We start from the raw sequence: 20,599 nt of genomic DNA, 5'->3' as shown, positions 1-20,599 counted from the left end.
ACTTGCCCAAGGTCACATGGCTAGTTGTTTTGTGTGTGTGTGTGTGTGTGTGTGTGTGTGTGTGTGTGTGTGTGAAAAGTCTGAGGCCAGATTTGAACTCAGGTCCTCCTGACTCCAGGGCTGGTGCTCTATTCACTGCACCACCTAGCCACCCCTGAAGGCATATTATTAAGAGGGATCTGGGTGAGGAAATAAAGCAAGACAAGGAATGTGCTTTCTTACCACTGTGGTCCATGGCACCTGGGGAATCCTGGTGTAGGTCATCGTCATGTAGATAATTAAAAAGAAGACTGTGAGGACCCAGTAAAATACTGCAACGAACATCACCCAGCCGAAGGCAGGGACCCGGAAATACTCTGTCCCAGCGATCAGTGTCCACACAAGCAGACCAAAAACCTGCAGACATGGCAGAAGGGAAAGGGGGATGGGCAAGAAGAAAAGGAGGAGAAGCAGGGAGGAAAGGAGATGGAGGGAAGGGAATGCAAGAAGGAGGGAAAGAGAGGGAAGGAGGAAGGGAAAAAGGTTGGGAAGAGAGGGGAGAGAAAAAGAGACAATGGGAAGGAGAGGAAGGGAAAGAGAAAACAATTACTCTAAAGGTTCCAAAATAGAGGTGAAAAAGCTCTTAAACTAGAAATGAGCATAATGATACCATTAACAACAATGATGACGATGATGATGATGAAATTCCTCCCTAATGTCAGTGACATTAATTTGGGGTTGGTGTTAAGTTGAGAGTAAATCCTGATAATGGTGATGAATGAGTATTCCTTAATCAGGGGCAACTATGCAAGCTTCGTTCCTTCCTGTTCGTGGCTACACCTGTTTGCCACACACGCCGTCTTATGTGGGGCACACAGGAGGAATGATGAAGAGGGACGTTTCCTTTAGAAAGCACTAAGAGTGGATGGCAGTTTCAGGGAGTCTAGTCCAATGCTTCTGGACCAACCACCACAGCAAACAATCCCACCAAGCCAACATCCAGGGAATGGAGCTATTGTAAAAACTGCTGCTGGGACTTAATATCTACATGTCCTCCTTCCTCTACCTACAATATCCACAAGCCAAACGAGGTTATTGTCAATGCTCTCCAGAGAAAGTCATCCAAAGCTGTCCTGTACCCAGGGCACCCAGAAATGTACAAAGATCAAGAGCAGAGAGGGTTCAAACATGCAAATGGCCAAATGACCTTTCCCCAATACCCGGGACAAGTTGAGTGCCTGAACCACCAGATTTTAGACAAAGGAAAAGCTAAGAAATTACTAGTTCTCAGTCTACTTTGGACTTAATATCTGACTTGGTGCGTGATGAAGACTTCAATTCTACTGCTTGAATTTTTCTTTGCTGTGGCAAAAAACCAAAGTGAAAACTAAATCTTGCCCCCCTCCCTTGTTCTCATGACGGTGATTAATGCTGGGAAGGTTGTATAAAAGCAACCATTCTCTTTGACTCTGGATTAGGAATATATCCTAAGAAATTTACCAAAAAGAAAAAAAAGAGCTGCCTTCCCCAACCCAAGATACTAATAGAACACTGTTTGAGACTGGAAAAACTAGAAACAGCCAAAATATTCAGGGGTTGGGGATGGCTGAAGAAAGGGAACACCATTTTGCAGTCTAGGGGATGGGAAAAGAAATAAGCATTTATTTAGCTCCTACTGCGTACCAGGTGCTGAGCTTAGTCCTTTACAAATATTATCTCCCATGATCCTCACAACAATCTTGGGAAGCAGGTGCTATTATTATCTCCATTTTACTTTTGAAGAAACTGAGGCAGACAGAGGTTAAGTGACTTGCTCAGGATCACATGGCTCATAATTGTCCAAGGTTGGATTTGAACTCAGGGTTTCCTTACTCCAGACCCAGAGCTGTATCCAATGTATTACCTAGCTGCCTCACTACAGTAGTAAGTATGAGGAACACAAAAAATCCGGAAAGATTGATATGAAATCATGTGACATAAAGAAAGCAGAACCAGAAATCATAAATACTCAGACTGCAACTATATAAAAGAGCAATTATAATTCTTTGTCCAGACTTAGGATTTCAGCAGTCATGGGAACTCTCAGTGTGGAAATGACCTCCACCGATGCAGATGAACAAATCAATTGTAATTTATGATCTTGAAGAGTTGCCTGGAACTGCTAAGAGGTTAAGTGACTTGTTCCTAGTAATATATACAATGGTTTTCAGTGGCAAGTCTTGAACCCAGGTCTTTCTACTTCTAAGACCACCCTCTATGCCACCTTGACTCTCACAGAATACACAATATATATACAAAATGCAGGAATGAATGGACAAAAATATTAAGAGATTCTAAAGGAAGGGATTAACTGATAAGATGCCTCTTTATTGAGGTCTTAAGTTTTGCTGTTCAGTCTGTATGTCCCTGACCCCATTTGGGGTTTTCTTGGCAAAAATACTGGAGTAATTTGCCATTTCCTTCTCTAGCTCATTTTAAAGAAACTGAGGCAAACAGAGTTAAGTGACTTGCCCAAGATCACACAACTAGTAAGTATCTGAGGCTGGATTTGAACTCAGGAAGAGTTCCTTGAAGTAAATATATTTAATAATGGAGGAGGCTTTCTTGCTCCATAGCCTATGTCTCTGTATCACATGAGAGCCCTTAATTGGTTTAGCCAGACACCAGTTCAGGGGGTAAATGCTGCTCCCTCCCATAGAGTAGGCGGACATGTAAGCCCACCTCCTGGGCTCATCCCCTAACCTGCTGCCCATTATAGTTCCCTATGCAAGTCATTAGCCAAGAGCGAAGCTGACCTTTTCAAGACTCATCAAGAAATCGGTACTATTTTTTCACAGTATGCCGTGCCCAATCCCATCAAGGCCCAATCTCTCTGATCAAACTGAATGTCGAACGCACTTTTATAGATTGCCTGTCAGTTATGATGAATATGAGCAGAAAAAAAATCCCATTAGTGTGAATCTTGGAGTTTTCAGGAATTACATCGGCCTTGTGCATCTTAACACCAGATAAATTGCATTGCCACTGCTGGAAACCAAGAAAATATATCTTCATTAAGCATCCTTTCTTTGGCATTCTCACATACAGTGTAAACTAAATAAGCAGATAAACGTTTTAAGCTTCCCACTCCACAGAAGGAAAAGATGGTTAACTATCCTCATAGAGAATCTAGTCCATGGGCCATCTAGTCTATTCCCCTGCCTCTGAGTCTCCTTTCCTAACAAAAACACCTAAGGATGAATGTTTAAAGGAGTCAGGTAAAAAATGTCCTTAATGTCTTCTGGGATTTAATACATTCTAAGTAAGGAGTTCTTGCCCATGTCTACCACCCATTCTTCTTGCTGCAATGGAAAACCCTTTTCTCCTTACTTTAACATGGTAAGAGCTAATATTCACATAATACCTTAAGATTTGCAAAGGACTTTAAACACTTGATGCTGTTATCCTCATTATACAAATTTTAAGTCTGGGAGAAATTCCATGACTTGCTCAAGGTCACATGGTCAGTCTGAAGTAGGATTTGAACTCAGGTTTCCTTGACTTTGAGCTGTTCTGCCCCTAAATAGATGTGCAGCATCCCCCAGACCTCAACTCCGGACATAATATATGCTCCAGTCATTCAATAAGCAATTGATTTGGATCCAGAGTGCAGTAGAAAGGTTAAGTAACGTGGTTTGCAATAGAATTTAATTTCAGAAATGATTCTGCAGCATTTTATTGATTTTTTTTTTACATCATGGTGTTTCTTCCCAGTAGCCAGCCTCCACGACCACCGTAGTACCTGTTTTTCTAACAAATATGTGTACAACCAATCAAAGCAAAGAACCTTCTCCCCGTACCCCTTTGTGGAGATGGGGGACTGTGGTTACCAAATATTGTATACAATGTTAGTTTGTTTTCAGTATCTTGGTTAGTTTTCCAAACTTTTCCTCTTTTTAATTTTGTTACAAGGGATATGACTCTCTAGGAGGCAGGAATATATGAAGAAATGTTGGTGCAATAACAAAATATGGCAACAATTATTTATACTATAATAATTATAAATTTTTAGAGAGGAGAAATGAGCAGTCTTCAGGTACAAAGACATTATCTCTGATGGCACTATCTCTGCATGCAGAAATAAATGGACTGATATTTGACTTGTGCCTTCCACTACAGCCATCACTACAGAATGGCAATTTTCTCTTAGGGGAATAATCAAAGACTCAAATGGACACGTGATCTCAGCAGTTTGGACATTGGACCTTCCAATAATGCAGGTCACAATCCATCTTATCCATGCCTTCCCACAGGTCCCCCATAGAGGATCCACCCAACAGCCTGGAGGGCATCTTCCCTTTCTTCTAACATCTAGAGTAGTGGTGTCAAACTTAGAAATGGGGGCCACTAAACCTTACTTAATGATCCCAACCTGTGGTCATACTGACTTAGAAAGCTACATACCTATGCTCTATTGTATTTACATTTATTTTGTTGAATATTTTCCAATGACATTTTAATCTGGTTTGGGTGTCTTTTTTTTCTGAGTATGATCACTTTATTAGTTAGGCTAGCAGTAACCAATAAATTGGATCAATGGCCTTTCTCAATTACCAAAGACCCAGCCTGAGGACTGACAGGGTCTTTTATCTTTTAAATAATATTTTGTTTTTTCCCAGTTACATGTAAAGATAAATTTTAGCATTCATTTTAAAAAAATTTGAATTCCAATTTTTTTTCTTTCCCTACCCCACTTTCTCTCCTCTCTAAGACAGTAAATAATTGTTATAGGTTCTACATGTGCAAAACATAATACCATATTAGTCATGTTGTGAAAGAAAACAGAAACCCAAAGGGAGGGGGGAGGAACCATAAAAAATAGCATGCTTTATTCTGCATTCAGATTCCATCAGTTCTTCTCTCAAGGTGGATGGCATTTTTCATCATAAGTCCTTTGAAATTGTCTTGGATCACTGTATTGCTGAGAATAGTTAAGTCATTCACAGTTGATCACTGTACAATGTTGCTGTTACTGTGTACAATGTTCTCCTGGTTCTGCTCACTTCACTCAGCATCAGTTCATCTAAGTCTTTCCAGGATTTTCTGAAATCAGCCTGCTCATCATTTCTTATAGCCCAGTAATATTCTATTACAATAATATACCACAACTTGTTCAGCCATTCCCTAGCTGATGGACATCCCCTCAATTTCCAATTCTTTGCCACTACAAAAAACAGCTGCTACAAATATTTCTGTACAAATAGGGCTTCCCCCCACCCTTTTGAAATCTCTCTGGAATATAGACCTAGTAGTGCTGAAAGGGTATGCATAATTTTATAGCCTTTTTGGCATAGTTCCAAATTGATCTCCAAAGTAGTTGGGTCAGTCTGCAATTCTACCGACAGTGCATTAGTGCCCCAATTTCCCCACATCCTCTCAAACGTTGATTATTTTTCAGGGTTGTTCTTGGCACCTCTGATCTAGAAGGTCCCACTGTACCACTCTTCCTACCCATGTCTTATCTTATCCTTTACCTGCTGTCCTTATGACCAGTCCATCTTCTCTTCCTATCATACATTTCCCCACTAAATCTTTTCTTCCCAGTCTTTGAAGTTCTTTGTTGGTTTCTTCATAATCACCACCACCATCACTCATCACCTCCACCACCACCTCCACCATCATCACCATCATCACCATCATTAACATTTACTTATTTTAAGAAATAAAACTTTTTTTTTAATTAGGGAGTTCTGTTACTACCTACTTGACCTTGGTTTGGGCCAGACATAGGCCTCAGTATTCTCATCTGTAAAATGAGAACTTCAGACCACAGTCCTAGATTTAAGTCCAGATGGTGGCAGCCAAAGTTCCTTCCAGCCCTTCCATAGGACTTCAACCAAGTTTTTGGCAGTGGCACATGGCCACCTTGCCACTTTTAGCCACTAGGGGGTGCCCATACACCACTCTATGAGCCTTTTAACTCTAGTTCCATTCACTAAAACTGAATGGTTACTTTCCAACTGTCATGATTATTTCAGGTGTTTATAAACACACATTCAGAAGAGACTGCAAATCAGGACCAGCAGACGCTGTCTCAGGAAAAGGTCAACCAGAGACAGAGGCTGCATGCTGAGATAGAAGATTCCCGAGCAGACAGGCGTGGTCCAAGGGAACTCAAAAAAGCAAATGCAGGATCCCTTCTGAGCTTTGGCTGAAGTGTCCTCCAGAGAGCGGCATCGTGGGATGATGGAAAGAATGGTGAATTTGTCAAATTTACCTCCAAGCAGAGGGATTCAATCTATTTACTCTGATCCCACCTTCTATCCTTTCTAGGTCTCAACTTCCTCATTTTAGTGAGAAATTGGACCAGACAACCTCTAAGTTTCATATCTAAATCATTGTTCACAGGAAAGAGAGAAAAAATAAAACAGCAGGTCAGATGCCCTGCCCTTACAATACCTCTCTCTCAGTAACAAGTCTCTAGGAGCATTTCAACACAGTATATTGGGCCATGGAGCTGGAAGGAACCCGAGAGGTAATTTTGTCCAATCGCCTCCTCTGGCCCCCTTTCCCTCCCCCGCCATAGTAAATGACAGAGGTAGGGTTTGAACCCAAGTCCTGACTCCAAATACATTGCTCTTTCCATCGGATTAGGCTGCCTCTGATACGATGCTATAAACAAGGCTTCCAGGGCAGCAGCAATGGGAAAATAAAGGAGAGAAGGAGTTATTGTAAAGCGGAACCAATAGGGCTTGCTAACTAGAAGTGAGTGGAAGGGAGGAGATACTTCAGAGTCACAGATAGGGGAGATTCAGGGGATGGTTGTGCAGTCAGGAGGAAGAGAAGGTTCAAGGGGGAAGATCATGAACTTTGTTTTAGGCATGGTGGGATAGCCAGGAAGAAAGGTATGATTGGAGACATAGCTCTGGAGTTGATTGGGGTTAGAGTTAGGTTTGAGGATTACCTGCAAAGACATTCTGGTTGAAACCAAGGGAACAAAAGATGTTGCCCAAGATAAAAGTAAAGAAGGGTAGGGGCAGCTAGGTGGTGCAGTGAATAGAGCACTGGCCCTGGAGTCAGGATGACCTGAGTTCAAATCCAGCCTCAGACACTTACACACACAAAACTAGCCACGTGACCTTGGGCAAATCACTTAACCCCAACTGCCTTCCAAAAAGCGAAAAAAAGGGTCAGCAGACACCTAGGAAAGATCAACATTAAGAGGTACAGTAGGACCCAATGAAGGAGATATAGAAGGGCCCTTTGGAGAGACAGGAAGAGAATCAGGAGAGTATTGTGCCTCTGAAACCAAGGCAGGAGAGAGAGCCTGGTATTAAGGATTAATCAACAGGATCAAAAGCTGAAGATAATTCAAGAGAATGGAAAAAGGTTGCTGCATTTGGTGCTTAATGAGCTAGTGATACACCTTATAGAGAAGTTACAATGGAGCAATGTGTCAAGGTCCACTTAAGGGACTCAAGAGAAAGTAGGTTGTGAGGAAGTGGAGACACAGAATAGATGTTTTTGCAATGAGTTTAACAGTGAATGGGATCAAAGCTGGATGGGATGACAGAACCAAGGGAAGACATTTTTTAAATTAGGGAGACATGAGCACCATATACCATGTAGAAGAAGATGACTCAAGAGATTGAAAATACTGGCCAAAGCAGAAGAATGCTGGAGGAAGGAGGATCAAGGGAACTGGTGGGGGAGAATTAGCCTTAGTAAAGGGAAGGAATACCTCTTCTGTAAGCAGAGGGAAGGAGGAGAAAGCTCGTGATAGTGCTAAGAAGATGCATCATGCAGCTAGCTGATGTAGTGAATGGACCACTGGACTTGGAGTCAGGAAGACTTGAGTTTGAATCCTGTCTCAGACATGCTAGCCATGTGACCCTGGGCAAGTCACTTAACCTCAGTTTGCCTTAGTTTCCTCAACTGTAAAATGGATATAATAACTGCACCTATGTCACAGAGCTATTGAGAAAATCAAATGAGAGAATGTGGGTAAAGTGTTTTGCCAACCTTTGTGGTGCCATATAAATGTGAACTATTATTATTACTAATGATAATACTATCTGAGGAATGGAGAGGGCAGGGCTGAAGATCAGGCCAGACAATCTCAATATTCTGTAAGTGACTAAATGTCCTACTTATTATAAAGAATAGTTAGGAAAGGGAGAAAGGAGAGGAACAGGTTGGAAACATTTGCTATGGAGAATGAGATTAGGAGTCAACAACAATCAATCAACAAACATTCATTAAGCACCCATTATGTACTGGGCACTGTGCAATAAGGATAGAGTAGGTAACAGGACTGTCAAACAGTAGGGAGGTTATGAGCTGATGTTATGTAACTTACTTTTGTAATGGGTGAAAGCAGCTTAATTTCTAGATTTTTTTCTAGGGCCATTGGCAGCCGTAGAGCAAGAGGGGTGAAATTAGATGGGCGAAGAATTACCCAGATGGTTAGATGTTGCTAATGGTTGGGAAACAAGGCATACACTCTAGGGAGGTGGCCAGTGCAACGTGTAAATGGCTGACTATGGGCATAGAGATTGGAATGGAGGCAGAGTAGGGGAGATGGTTTTGAAGAACCCAAGTGTGACTCAAGATCACAATAAATTTGAGGCTTGAAGAGATATTTGACTAGGTTTTCAGCAGGTGGAGAGTAGTGGTATGAGGGGGGTGTTGAAAAATAGGAGATCATGATCTAAGAGTGAAATTTCAAAAGCAGCATCTTCTAAAGGTGGGGAAACATCTTCAGGTGGTGAGGTTTAACATGTGATCATGGTGAGATGCGACTGGATGGAGAGGGGGTGGCAAAAGAGGACCCTAGAAATGAAGGGCCACTAGATGGCACCATAGTGAACAGATCACTGGACTCGGAGTCAGGAAGCCGAGTTCAAATTCAGCCCCAGACACTTCCTAGCTTTGTGTCTCTGGGCAAGTCACTTAAACCTGTTTGTCTCAATTCTTTAATAATAAAATGAGGCGGAGAAGGAAATGGCAAACCACTCCAGTATCTCTCCCAAGAAAACCCCAAAGAGGGTCACAGAGAGTCAGACATGACTGAAAAATGACTTAATAACAACATAGATGAGGGAGGGGATAAGGAACTGAGAGGAGCACAGAGGGAGAAAAGTCAGGAGGTGCTATCATCAATAGTCAGAATGACCTGGAGCTCACTGGGTGAGAGCATCAGGGATGGGGCAGAGGGTGATTTAGCCTCAAAGGGGGTTATTGAAATAATATGGGGCTCACAGTGTAGAGGAGGGAGTATCCCCCAAACCCTATGAGGGGGCTGCAGCTCCTCTAGACAGGGGAGAAGAAATGACCTCCAGCAAGCAGGTCTGTAAGGGGAGTGCCAGGTTTCCATTGTAAAGAGGAAGCAGAAGGAATGATGGTTGAGAAACTGGAGGAGGGAAAAGAATTTGTTGGCAACAGAGTGGAGATTCCAGGAGCACTGTGGGATGGGCTGGGTTGGAACGAGCCTGGGGAAGAGTAGGGTTGATTAGAACAGGGATGTGCCTTTGGCCTGGAGGAGAAGAAATCAGGACAGTGGAGGGCCTTGAGTCCATGTCACAATGAAGATCCACTGAAGGAACTAGGGACATTTCCCCTAGTGAAGACAGGAGGGAATGTGATCATTCTGTTCAAGGGCTGTCATGGGAAGGAGGGAATTTAGACTTCTCCCACAATGAAGAACCAGGAACAATTGAGAATCATGAAGACCGATTGAGATTTGTTGTTGGGGAAAACTTGCTTCACAGAGAGAGGTGGTGAGTTTGCCATCCTTGGGGAGATCCAGAGACTGGGTGGCCATTTATTGAGTAGGTTTAGTGAGAATTCACTTTGGGCATGGGTTGGACTGGATGATTGCTGAGGTTTTTTCCAACTCTCAAATTCAGTGATTCTACTGTGATCATGCAGGGAGAGTGAATAATATTAAATAAGAAAGTAAAAGAGTACAAAAAATTCTCAGAACTAGACTTTAAAAAAGAAACGGGCCAAAGAAGTTTTCACTTAATCCTTTAGAAAAACCCACTGGGGACTTTGTCTTGTTTGTCTTTGAATAAGCTTCCCCCCACTCCCACCATCCAGTACCTAGCTTGGTGTTTTCCTTAATAAATATTCATCAAATGAGGGAATCTTGGGTATACAGAAAGGCTACCTTGCCCTTGTGTTGGCTGAACTGATCTTTCACCAGCAGTAACATGGAATGGGGTTGGAGAAAGGGTTAAAATTTAGGGACCCTCCACCTTCAGCCTTGGGTTATAATTTTCCCTTGTAAAATATCATCCACTGCCCCTCTGCCCTCTAAAACTGGGGCTCTTAAGGGGACCAGGAATATTTTTAAAAAAATAATTTGATAACTCCATCTCAATATAATTGGTTTTCTTTGTAATCTTCTGTTTTGTTTGAGAGAGAGAGAGAGAGAGAGAGAGAGAGAGAAACATTTTTCTGAGAAGGGGTTCATGCCTAAGCTTTACCAGACTGCCTCCAAAGGGGTCCAGGACACACACACACACACACACACACACACACACACAGAAAAGGTTAAGAATTCCTGCTCTAACCATGTAGCGCTTCCAGCAGCAGGTAATGGAGGAGGCGTCTGCTTCAGTCAGAGCTTTGATCACCTATCTTGTATTTCTTCTCCTGTGTCTGAATGGGGACCTAAAGTCCACAAGTGTAGATCTAGTTCCACAGGACTTGCTACATAATGTTTTAATTAGCGTGGTCCTTTCTAGTTCTATTTTTTCCCTGGGTTTTCAATCTTTTAAAAATTTGTTTCAATTACTAAGTTGAGGTTGGAGACCCTGTAAATCATTACCTCCTGTCTAACCAACCAACACTTGGGATGCAGCCATGTACTCCAGGCATTGGGCCAACATGACCTCTGACCTTGGAACCAACAGCTGTTATCTGTAGCCAGGTCAGGGCTCACATGGTCAGAAAATCAGTACTACATAGCTTGGGTCTCCAGGTCACAAGACTGAGAAATGCTCAGAATTTCTATTATTTCTATGGGACTTGGAGGGTTACCACATGCTTTCCTAAAACAACTTTATGAGAGCAATAGGGCAAGTATTAATATCTCCATTTTATAAATGAGGAAACTGAGGCATTCTGTTCCCTGCCTTTCTGACATGCACTTTTCCTCACCTCATTCTCTTAGAACCCCAAGCTTCCTTCAAAGTTCAGCTCAAATGTTACCTCCCACATGAGATCTTTCCTGATCCCCTTATTTTCTTAGCGCCTTCTCCATCCTCAAACTTCCATGTATATTATCATTTATTTGCATATTTTATGTCCCCCCCCCATAGAATATAAGCCCCTGGGGACTGGACTGTTTTTTGTTTCATCTGTGTATCCTTTGTGCATAGCTCAGCATCATACAGCAAGTAGGCATTTAATAAATGCTTGTTTGATTGGATAAAATGGTTTGCTGTTAGCTAGCATCAGAGAACCCCAGTGTCTCCTGACTCTAGGTTCAGTAGTGTTTCTGCTATGCCACATTACCCAGTCAAACATGAATATCCAGGGTGGCTAGGTGGCGCAGTGAATAGAGCACTGGCCTTGGAGTCAGAAGGACCTGCATTCGAATCCAGCCTCAGACACTTGACACACTTACTAGCTGTGTGACCTTGGGCAAGTCATTTAACCCCAACTTCTCTGCCTTCCTCCCTCCAAAAAAAGAGTTTCCCTTCCTGTGTTAATATATAGCCCCTCCTATAGCAAGATATTCTCACTTTCTTATCTATCACAATATACCAAATTTAGTGATTTATAATCAGGTATTAAAGTAGGTAGAGCTGACAGATTGATTACTGTGTGTGTGAGGAAGGAAAAAAAATCCCCAAAACAATGTTCTTCTTTTACTGTTCTCTACTTTATTTTTATCAAAATAAATGCATATTACCAGGGCTGGCCTCAGTGGCAGAGAACTTACCTCACATTGTCCTCTAAATATAGCTGAAACCTATCATTTTGGTACATTTGGCCCATGAGAATGGGCTATGCCCGTCTACTCTTTATTGTCGTTGGACTTTATTTCCATTTCCTGCAGTTCTGGGCATGAAAGAAGTGGCACCATGGTGCAGAGGATGGGGAACTCGACTTAAAGTTTGCAAGTTCAATCTCACCTCGGACATATCCTAGCTGTGCAACTGGGCAAACATTGAACTGTGCCTCAGTCTCCCTATCGGTAAATTGAGGAGACTGGACTTAATAGCCTTTAAGTTTCCTTCCAGCTCTTTAGCTGTGATCCTGTAAGGAGTTCAATTCAATTCAATGAACAATTATTGCCTAAGTACTGAAAAGCACTAATCATACCATAGGTATGACACTGTCCTGGGTGCTGAAGGATATGCAAAGCTATATGACAAATTCCCTACCTACAAGATGCTTGCAATCTGATAGAGATGTAATTGATATTTACATATTGCCTTATTTTTTTAATTAAATGTCTAATTAATGTTTCTTTTAGCTAACATATTCAAAAGATCAAATTTATATCATATAGCTGAATTTTTAAAAATTTGCCACATACTTATCTTAAAATACCTTGGGGCCCATGAATATGATCAATATGTACATTAATATCTATTCCCCCTGCCTTTTTAAAAAACAAATTAATTTATTTATTTTTAGTTTGCTACATTCACTTCCATAAGTTTACAATTTTCTCCAACTCCCTCCTCTCCCCTGCCCCCTCTCCAAGACAGCATGTAATCCAATATAGGCTCTACATGTACATTCTTATTAAACATATTTTCATATTAGTCATGTTGCAAAGAAGAATTAAAACATATGGGAGGAACTACAAGAAATAAAAAAACAAAACAAAACAAAAAAAGAGAGCAAAAGTATGATTCACTGTGTGTTCAAGCTCCACATTTCTTTGTTGGGATATGGACAGCATTTCTCATTTTGAGTCTTTTGGAGTTGTTTTAGGTCTCTGCATTGCTGAGAAGAGTTAAGTCTATCAAAATCAGTTGTCACACAATGTGGCTGTTACTGTGTACAATGTTCCCCTGGTTCTGCTCACTTCACTCAGCATCAGTTCATACAAGTCTTTCCAGGTTTTTCTAAAGTCAGCCTGCTCATCATTTCTTATAGAACAATAATATTCTATTACATTCATATACCACAACTTGTTCAACCATTCCCCAGTTGATGGATATCTCCTCAATTTCCAGTTCTTGACCACCACAAAAAGAACTGCTATAAATATTTTTGTACATGTGACTCCTTTCCCCATTTTTATGATCTCTTTGGGACACAGCCCTAGAAGTGGTATTGCTGAGTCAAAGGCTATACATATATTTATAGCTCTTTGGGCATAGTTCCAAATTGCTCTCCAGAATGGTTTGATAAGTTCCCAACTCCACCAACAATGCATTAGTGTTCCAATTTTCCCACATTTTCTTCAGCATTTATCATTTTCCTGTCTTGTCATGTTAGCCAATCTGGTAGGTGTAATATGGTACCTAAGAGTTGTTTTGATTTGCATTTCTCTAATCAATAGTGATTTAGAACATTTTTTTCATATGATTATAGATAACTTTAATTTCTTCCTCTGAAAACTGCCTGTTCACATCCTTCAATCATTTATCAATTGGGGAACGACTTGTATTCTTATAAATTTGACTCAGTTCTCTTTATACTTTAGAAATGAGGCCTTTATCAGAGATACTGGCTGTAAAAATTCTTTCCCAATTTTCTGCTTCCCTCCTAATCTTGGTTACATTGGCTTTGTTTGTCCAAACTTTTCAATTTAATGTAATCAAAATTATCCATTTTGCATTTCATAATGTTCTCTAATTCTTATTTGGTCATACATTCCTCTGTTCTCCATAAATCTGACAGGAAAACTATTCCTTGCTCTCCTAATTTGCTTATAACATATTGCTTTAATAGAAGGCAATTCAGTGGAGCGGCCAGGTAGCACAGCGAGTAAGAGCACCGGCTCCAGTGTCGGGATGACCTGGGGATCGAATACCGGGCTCAGACACTTAGCACCTACCCAGAAACACCTGGCCGTGTAACCTTGAGCAAGTTACTTAACCCCAATTGCTTAAAAAAAAGAAGGCAATTCAGTGATGACTATAATATGAAACAGACTATAAGAAGTATAAAATAAAGATACAAAATGCAAACATTTATTAAGGACCTATGTGTGAGGCACTGTGCTAGGCAATGGAGATAATACAATGAAATGAGACAGTCCCTGCCCTCAAGGAGCTTACTTTCTAATAAAGGAGACATAATAGCTGCACAAATAAGTATGATACAAGGTAGTGTGAAAAGTGCCAAGGAGATGTTTCTGAGAAAGGATGTGAACCCAGGTCTTCTGGCCTCAAGTCCAACTCTCTGTCCACTGTTTCACATGTGAAGCATTCAAGGGCTGACTAGTTTTCAGTGTGGCTGAAGTACTGAGTACAGGGAGGGGATTACAAGTGAGATATAGCACTGGAAAGAGTCTGGAACCAGATGGGAAAAGGTCTCAAATTCTGGGCTATGGAATTTGGACTTTGGTCAGTAGACACAAAGTAGGAAGTAGAGGGAATGAGTTAAAGGGATCCAAGCTCCAAACATCCTTCCTCTTTCCCAGCTGACGTCAGGAGGTGGAGGTGGGGATGGATGCCCCCTGTGTGATCACAGAAAGGATTCAGAGAAAGGATATTCAAACCTCATTTCAATGTCTAGTCAGATTCACATCACTTACAATCTCCTTCCCCAATTATTCTAGAAAAGCTAAACAACCCCGAGACAGGGGAAATCAATCTTACAAATTACAGAAGAACAACCCAGTGCCTGGCACATAGGGGCACTTAGTAAATGTTGATTGGATTGGATCAATTGGAAAAGCTAGTGGAGGTTAGGAGTACTCCCCAAGCCAGCATTCCAGACCCTTCCATCATAATCTCTCTACTTCCCTAGTAAGCTCCTTTCCAGCTTTCATAACTTTTTTTTTCAGTCACAGTGGTATCAGAGAGAGATCACTAGATTTTCAGTCAGAAATCCTGGATTCACATCATGGTTCTGACCCTACTCAGGTCACCACAGGCAAAACAACAAGCCTTAGCTTCCTCATCTGTAATATGGGCATAACACATATCCTATGTAACTCATAGCTGTGAGGAAAATGCTTTGTAAAATGAAAAGTGCTTTCTTAATATACATTATTATTATCAACAGCCTTTACTAGTCTCCCTTGCCAGTCCCCTTCTCCAACTGGATTTCCTCTCCATCCTTTATTTATTCTCATTTCCCCTGGCTTTGTCCCTGCTGTTCCTAGTGTCTCCCACCTTCCTTCACCCACCAGTTCCTGTCTCTTCCATCCTTGAGTGCCTGGCTCAGGACCCATCTCCCACAAGCTTCCCCTCACTTTGGAAGGCTGCCTCTTTGGGTTTGGTTTACTTCTAGAAGAGGATCCCCAAATGGTTAACCAGGAAGGCATCTTAAAAGAGCATCGAGTAGTCCAAAATTTTCATTTTTATGGAGGGAGAACCAAAGCCCATAGAGTTAAAATGACTTGGCTACAGTCACACAACTAGAGAGTGAAAAAAGCAATAAATCAATCAACAAATATTAAGCACCAAATGGGGGTGTGAGGGTTGTAGCCCCAGGGCTACAAAGACAAGGAATGAGAAAGTCCCTAGCCATAGAACCAGAATTTGATCTCAGGCCTTTTAACTTTTAACTCTGGGTTCAAATCCTGACTCTATAAGACCTATGTAACTTACTGGGCTCTATGTCCTTGGTAAAATGAGGTTTTGGACTCAGTTGTTTTTGAGGTCCCTTCCAGCTCCCATTATCCAATCTAACCTGACACCATTGGATGAGCCAATCCACTCTGAAGCCTCAGGGGTCAAAAATCCAGAAACCATCTCATTGACAGCCTTCCCTTGGCCAAAAAGGACATAGATGTGTTTCACCAAGAGCTTTTCCCAGATGGGTGGTGTCCTGCCTGCCTTGAGATGAGCTCCTGGAAACATGATAGGAAGGACAGATCCCATCTCGGACTGAGGACACAGCTTTAGCAAGGAGCTCAGATGGGAGATCCATCAGCTGGTGACCATGGCTATTGGCCAGCTCTTTTGGGAGGTGGACAGTGTGGTTTGTGAGAGAGCAGACTCAGCCTGTGAATGCTGAGGGCCCCACAGGGATTCCACTGAGAACTGTACAGAGGTCTGGCCATAGAGCACCTCTCATACTCCCTGGCATCCCAACTCGTCCTGGAAGGCCAGTCTCACTTACTGGCTGTGAAGAAGCAAGCAGAAAAGCTACCGTGGATTAAGACACAGCTCCACTAGCAGCTGGTACTGGGAGAGTGAATGGCTAGTGGGGCATCCCACCAGTTTAGCCCGCCTCTGGGTACATGCATGTGAACATGCTCGTTTGTCTCCAAGCTCCCCCAAATTAATTGGCACAAGGCTGCCTTGAGACAGCGGATAATGACTCGTCTCCAGAGGCCGCCTTGTGAAGGTACTAAAAAATGCAATAATTCTGATTTTTTGGATTGTGCTCCCTTCCAAGGCCAGTACAGAAGCCTTCTGCTACATGGAGCCCTTCCTGCCACCCCCATTGAATGGTCTTCTCTGCCTTGTGCAATCAGTGGATGGAAAGAATTCCTTGAGTGCTCATTGTACACCAAGCACAGTGTGGTGACCAGTCAGGGCACAAAGACAGAAAGGAGCAGGTGTCTGCTCTCAGGGGATTTACATTCTAATGGGGGAAACCAAACACCTAGAGGAGAGTGGGACTGAGGGAGGTGTTCTGGTCTAGGAAGTCACAGGGGAGTGAGTGGATTTCATAACCCTGAAATGGTAATAGAGACAACTGACATTCCCTTTCTAAAAGCAACGGTAATATTGATTTAATGATAGTTCCCAGAGGAAGAGCAAGAAATGCAACAAAGGGTGGGGGTGAGGGGAGCAGGAAAGGAATGCACATGGCTGTAGGGCTGACAGATGGATGGCACGGGAGACACAGTATGGATCCTAAGAATCAAACAAACTTATTCCTCTTCCTCCCCACTGTGTGCGCAGGCTGACTCTCATGTCTCCTAGAGTCACCAGCTTCTTTCAAAACTCAAACCAGGGTCTCCCACCTATGTAAGACCTTGAGACCCTCCCCCTACTGCCAGTTACTAGCCCTGCCTGAAATGTTGTGTATTTTGTTGTTGTTCAGTTGTTTTAATGCCCCCATTTGGGGTTTCCTTGGCAAAGATACTACAGTGATTTGCCCTTTCCTTCTGCAGCTCATTATACATTTGAGGAAACTGAGGCAAACAGGGTCAAGTGGCTTGCCCAGGGTCACACAACTAGTAAGTGTCTGGGACTGGATTTGAATATTTACTTTCTATATATTTTGTATTGATTTACCTGTGCCCACGTTATTTCTGCCTAATAGAATGTAAATTCCTGGAGGACCAGTGTCCTTCAAGGCAGGAGAACATTAATGAGCCAAGGTGAGGAAGCCAGAATGTCAGTGTTTGGGGAGCAAAGGGAGCTGCAGACGAATTTGCCAGGAGGGGAAGTGCTTCATATAGGCAGTAGTAGGTATTGAATGGGAATGTAGAGGAAGCCAGTCTAAGGAATTTGGACTTTAGTCAGTTTGAAAGTTTTTGAGGAGAGCCACAAAGGGTTTTTAGGGAGATGAATCTGGAAGCAGAGTCTCTGTGGTGGATACCTATACTTCACAGACATGTCCTTTACTCTCGTAAGCCTCAGCTTTCTTTAGGTTGGACTAAATGCCCCTGAAGTTCTAAAAAAAGCCCCATAATCCTGTGTCCGGACCCAAAATGGGATCATAGACAGAACTGGAGGTGGGTAGACAGGGAATGTTGGTCCCTATCACTAACTAACTGTGTGACTGTGGGTAAGTCATTCAACTTCTTTGGACAGTTCCTTTATCTGTAAAATGAAGGGTGTTCTCTATGGTCCTTCCAAACTCTCTGGCTCTATGATGTATGGAAAGTTTGATAACCCTGAAATGGTAATAGAGACAACTGACTTTCACTTTACATGGCTCAGGAGAAGGGCAGGTGACAGCTCTATCATGTGTGTGCACGTGTGCGCACACACACACATGTGCCTATCTGCAAAGCTAACCTCCAATTCTGATTGCTTTCTTTGATTGTTTGGGAAAGAAGAGCTTTCACTTTCTTCTGAGATGATAGTTCGTAATAATAGTGATCATTATAATAATAGAGACAATAATATAATAGTATAATAATAATAGTAATAATTGGTGCTTATACAACTGAGTCCTGAGTAGTACATGTTACAAGTCCCATGAAATAGTCACATTATTTAAATTCACATGGCATATTTCCATTGGGCTGGAACCAATGACCCCATTTTACACTTCAAATAACTTCAAATAGTGCAAACTTGGATACAACCACTTGACTGGACTCATTATTCTCAGTATTTGGGCTCTAGCTGTGAATCACTTGAAGGTTTGTGAAGTAAATATGTACTAAACATGCACTGTCTCATTTGATCCTAACCACGGTGAAGAAGACAGCACAAGAATAATCATCTTCCCTGTTTTCAGATGAAGAAACTGAGGCTTAGAGAGTTAAGTAATTTGTTTGAGGTCCCACAATGTGTAATTCATGTCAGAGATAGGATCTGAACCTGGATCCTCTGATTTCAGAGTCAACATTCTTTCCATTGTAGCTGACCATGCTAGCTTATGGTAAATAGACCTCTTTAAATGACTCTTTTCTCTTTGATAATATTTATCCTTGTTAATTTAGTAGTCGCTCCAGGGTAAAACATAATTCTTCTCTTTCTGGGTGCAAATGTAGAGGATGGCTTTCTAAAAATATTCTGCTCTCTGTCTTTTTGGCGTTTCTTCACGTGGTGTGGTCTGCCAACAATGAGCCTTAACTTCCTGGGTCCAGTGAAAGGAAATCATCACAGGTCTTCAGTCCCACGATTTCTTTTTCACTAAACACTTGAAAATACCAACAACAATGATATCATGCTTCTCTTCCAATGCTAAGAAATATCCAATGGGGATATTTGGAGCATAGGACCCCCATTTTGAAGTACCAATACTTCAAAGACTTCATTATTATAATAAATACTAATGATGCCAATCCACCTGTTTTTATTTCAATTTTTCTGAAGTGTTCTGTCTCAGAATAAGCTCTAGATTATTCCTGACTTGAGTAGACAAGTATTGATCTACCCTTGGGGAAGACTCATAAATGCATGCATTAATTAAAACTTGAATGAGATGCTGCCGTTAGCTATGTTTAAATTCCACCCATATATCAAAGTCTGTCTAGAACAAGACAAGACTGGTATCCATGAACATTACCCTTCATTAGGTCAGCTTAATGCACCATCCTTCAAATGGGGGCTACAATAATAGTGGGTTATCAAGTAATGCGTATTCACTGGGCATCCACCGTGTGGTGAGCATGGGGCAGCATGAGAGGGCACCAAGCAGAAGGAGGCTCTCTGAACATGAGGAATTTCTGGTGTAATGGTAGAAAAAGGACAAACGTACAAAGGAAAACAGATATTTCAATGGCTCTGGGATCTCACTGATGTAGTTCCTCTTTCCAATGGTGATCCTCTTACTAGATATGTCCATTCTTCCCACTGTGCTGTGTATTTGTGGGAAAGCACGCCCCAGGTTTATGAGAAAAATCTTCTACTGATACTTTTCTTCTGTTTTATTTCATTAAATGCCTTTTTCTTTTAACTAATTGTGGCCCTACTTCCCTCAACATATTTGTATCTTCTGACATATTTAGTTAAACACATCAATGGGGGCTCAGAGCTATATGGTCTTGAGTGGATTTGCTCAGAGTACATTACTCTGAGAGTACCTTGAGCTAGACTTCAGATCAGAAGAAATCTGGGGGTGCCCCAGGTGCTACAAACACAATTGAAGATAAAGTAAAGTAATTTAAAGTAATTTAAATTGAAGATGTGTTTATAAAACCCTATTAAGCACAATTCAATTTATTTCACAAAAAATGTTCTCTGAATTAAGATTAACCACAAAGGCTAGAATTTTACCAAAGGCAAGTGGAATAAACTTATTTGCAGTTTCCTTATTATTTAGATGTTCACAGACATACTACAACCCTTACCATTCAGTTAGAATAGAACTTCATAATTATGATTCAGGTATAGTTGTGATCACCTTCTCCAGAGCCCTGCTGTGTGCCCTCACAGTGGGGCTACAGGTGACCCTCAGCTTTCAAAAGTCATGACAGCTGAGAGAAGGCATTTTGATAGGTCCCATCTCTAAAGCCAAGAAAGGATTAGGTTACAGGCTTGGTGATGGAGTGTCATTTGAAGATCGGCCAAGTTAATTCAATCCAACATGCCTTTATTAAGCACCTACTGTGTGCTTGGCACTGGGACTATAAAGACAAAAACAGAACCCGGATTCTGCTTTCAAGCAGTTTATGTTCTTAGAGGAGGGCTGACCCACTAAAGGGGCCTTCAGCTTTCTGCTGGGTACAGAAAACAGAACTAGGAGTGATCAGTGCAAGTCAGAGAAATAGATTTTTGCTCCCTATAAGGAAAAGCCTTCTAGTCATTAGAGCTATCCCAAGACGTCCTGGGTATCACTCTTTGGAGGTCTTCTAACAGATATT

General features: G+C 41.7%; 1 protein-coding gene across 1 annotated transcript in view; it reads right to left on the bottom strand.

Moving 5' to 3' along the window:
* The window catches only part of CMTM8 (CKLF like MARVEL transmembrane domain containing 8), a 63,763-nt gene that overhangs the window by 9,969 nt on the left and 33,195 nt on the right, over positions 1 to 20,599 (bottom strand). The window contains exon 2 of the mRNA XM_069088302.1: positions 204 to 396. Coding sequence (XP_068944403.1) covers positions 204 to 396 — 193 coding nt within the window. The remainder of the gene's footprint in view (positions 1 to 203; positions 397 to 20,599) is intronic.

This window comes from Petaurus breviceps, unplaced genomic scaffold, assembly GCF_028583685.1.
Source record: "Petaurus breviceps papuanus isolate PSGF00001 unplaced genomic scaffold, PetGlider_PUasm1.0 185, whole genome shotgun sequence".
NCBI lineage: Eukaryota > Metazoa > Chordata > Mammalia > Diprotodontia > Petauridae > Petaurus > Petaurus breviceps.
The sequence above is the reverse complement of the archived record's forward strand: the minus strand, read 5'-3'. Positions and strand labels throughout refer to the sequence as shown.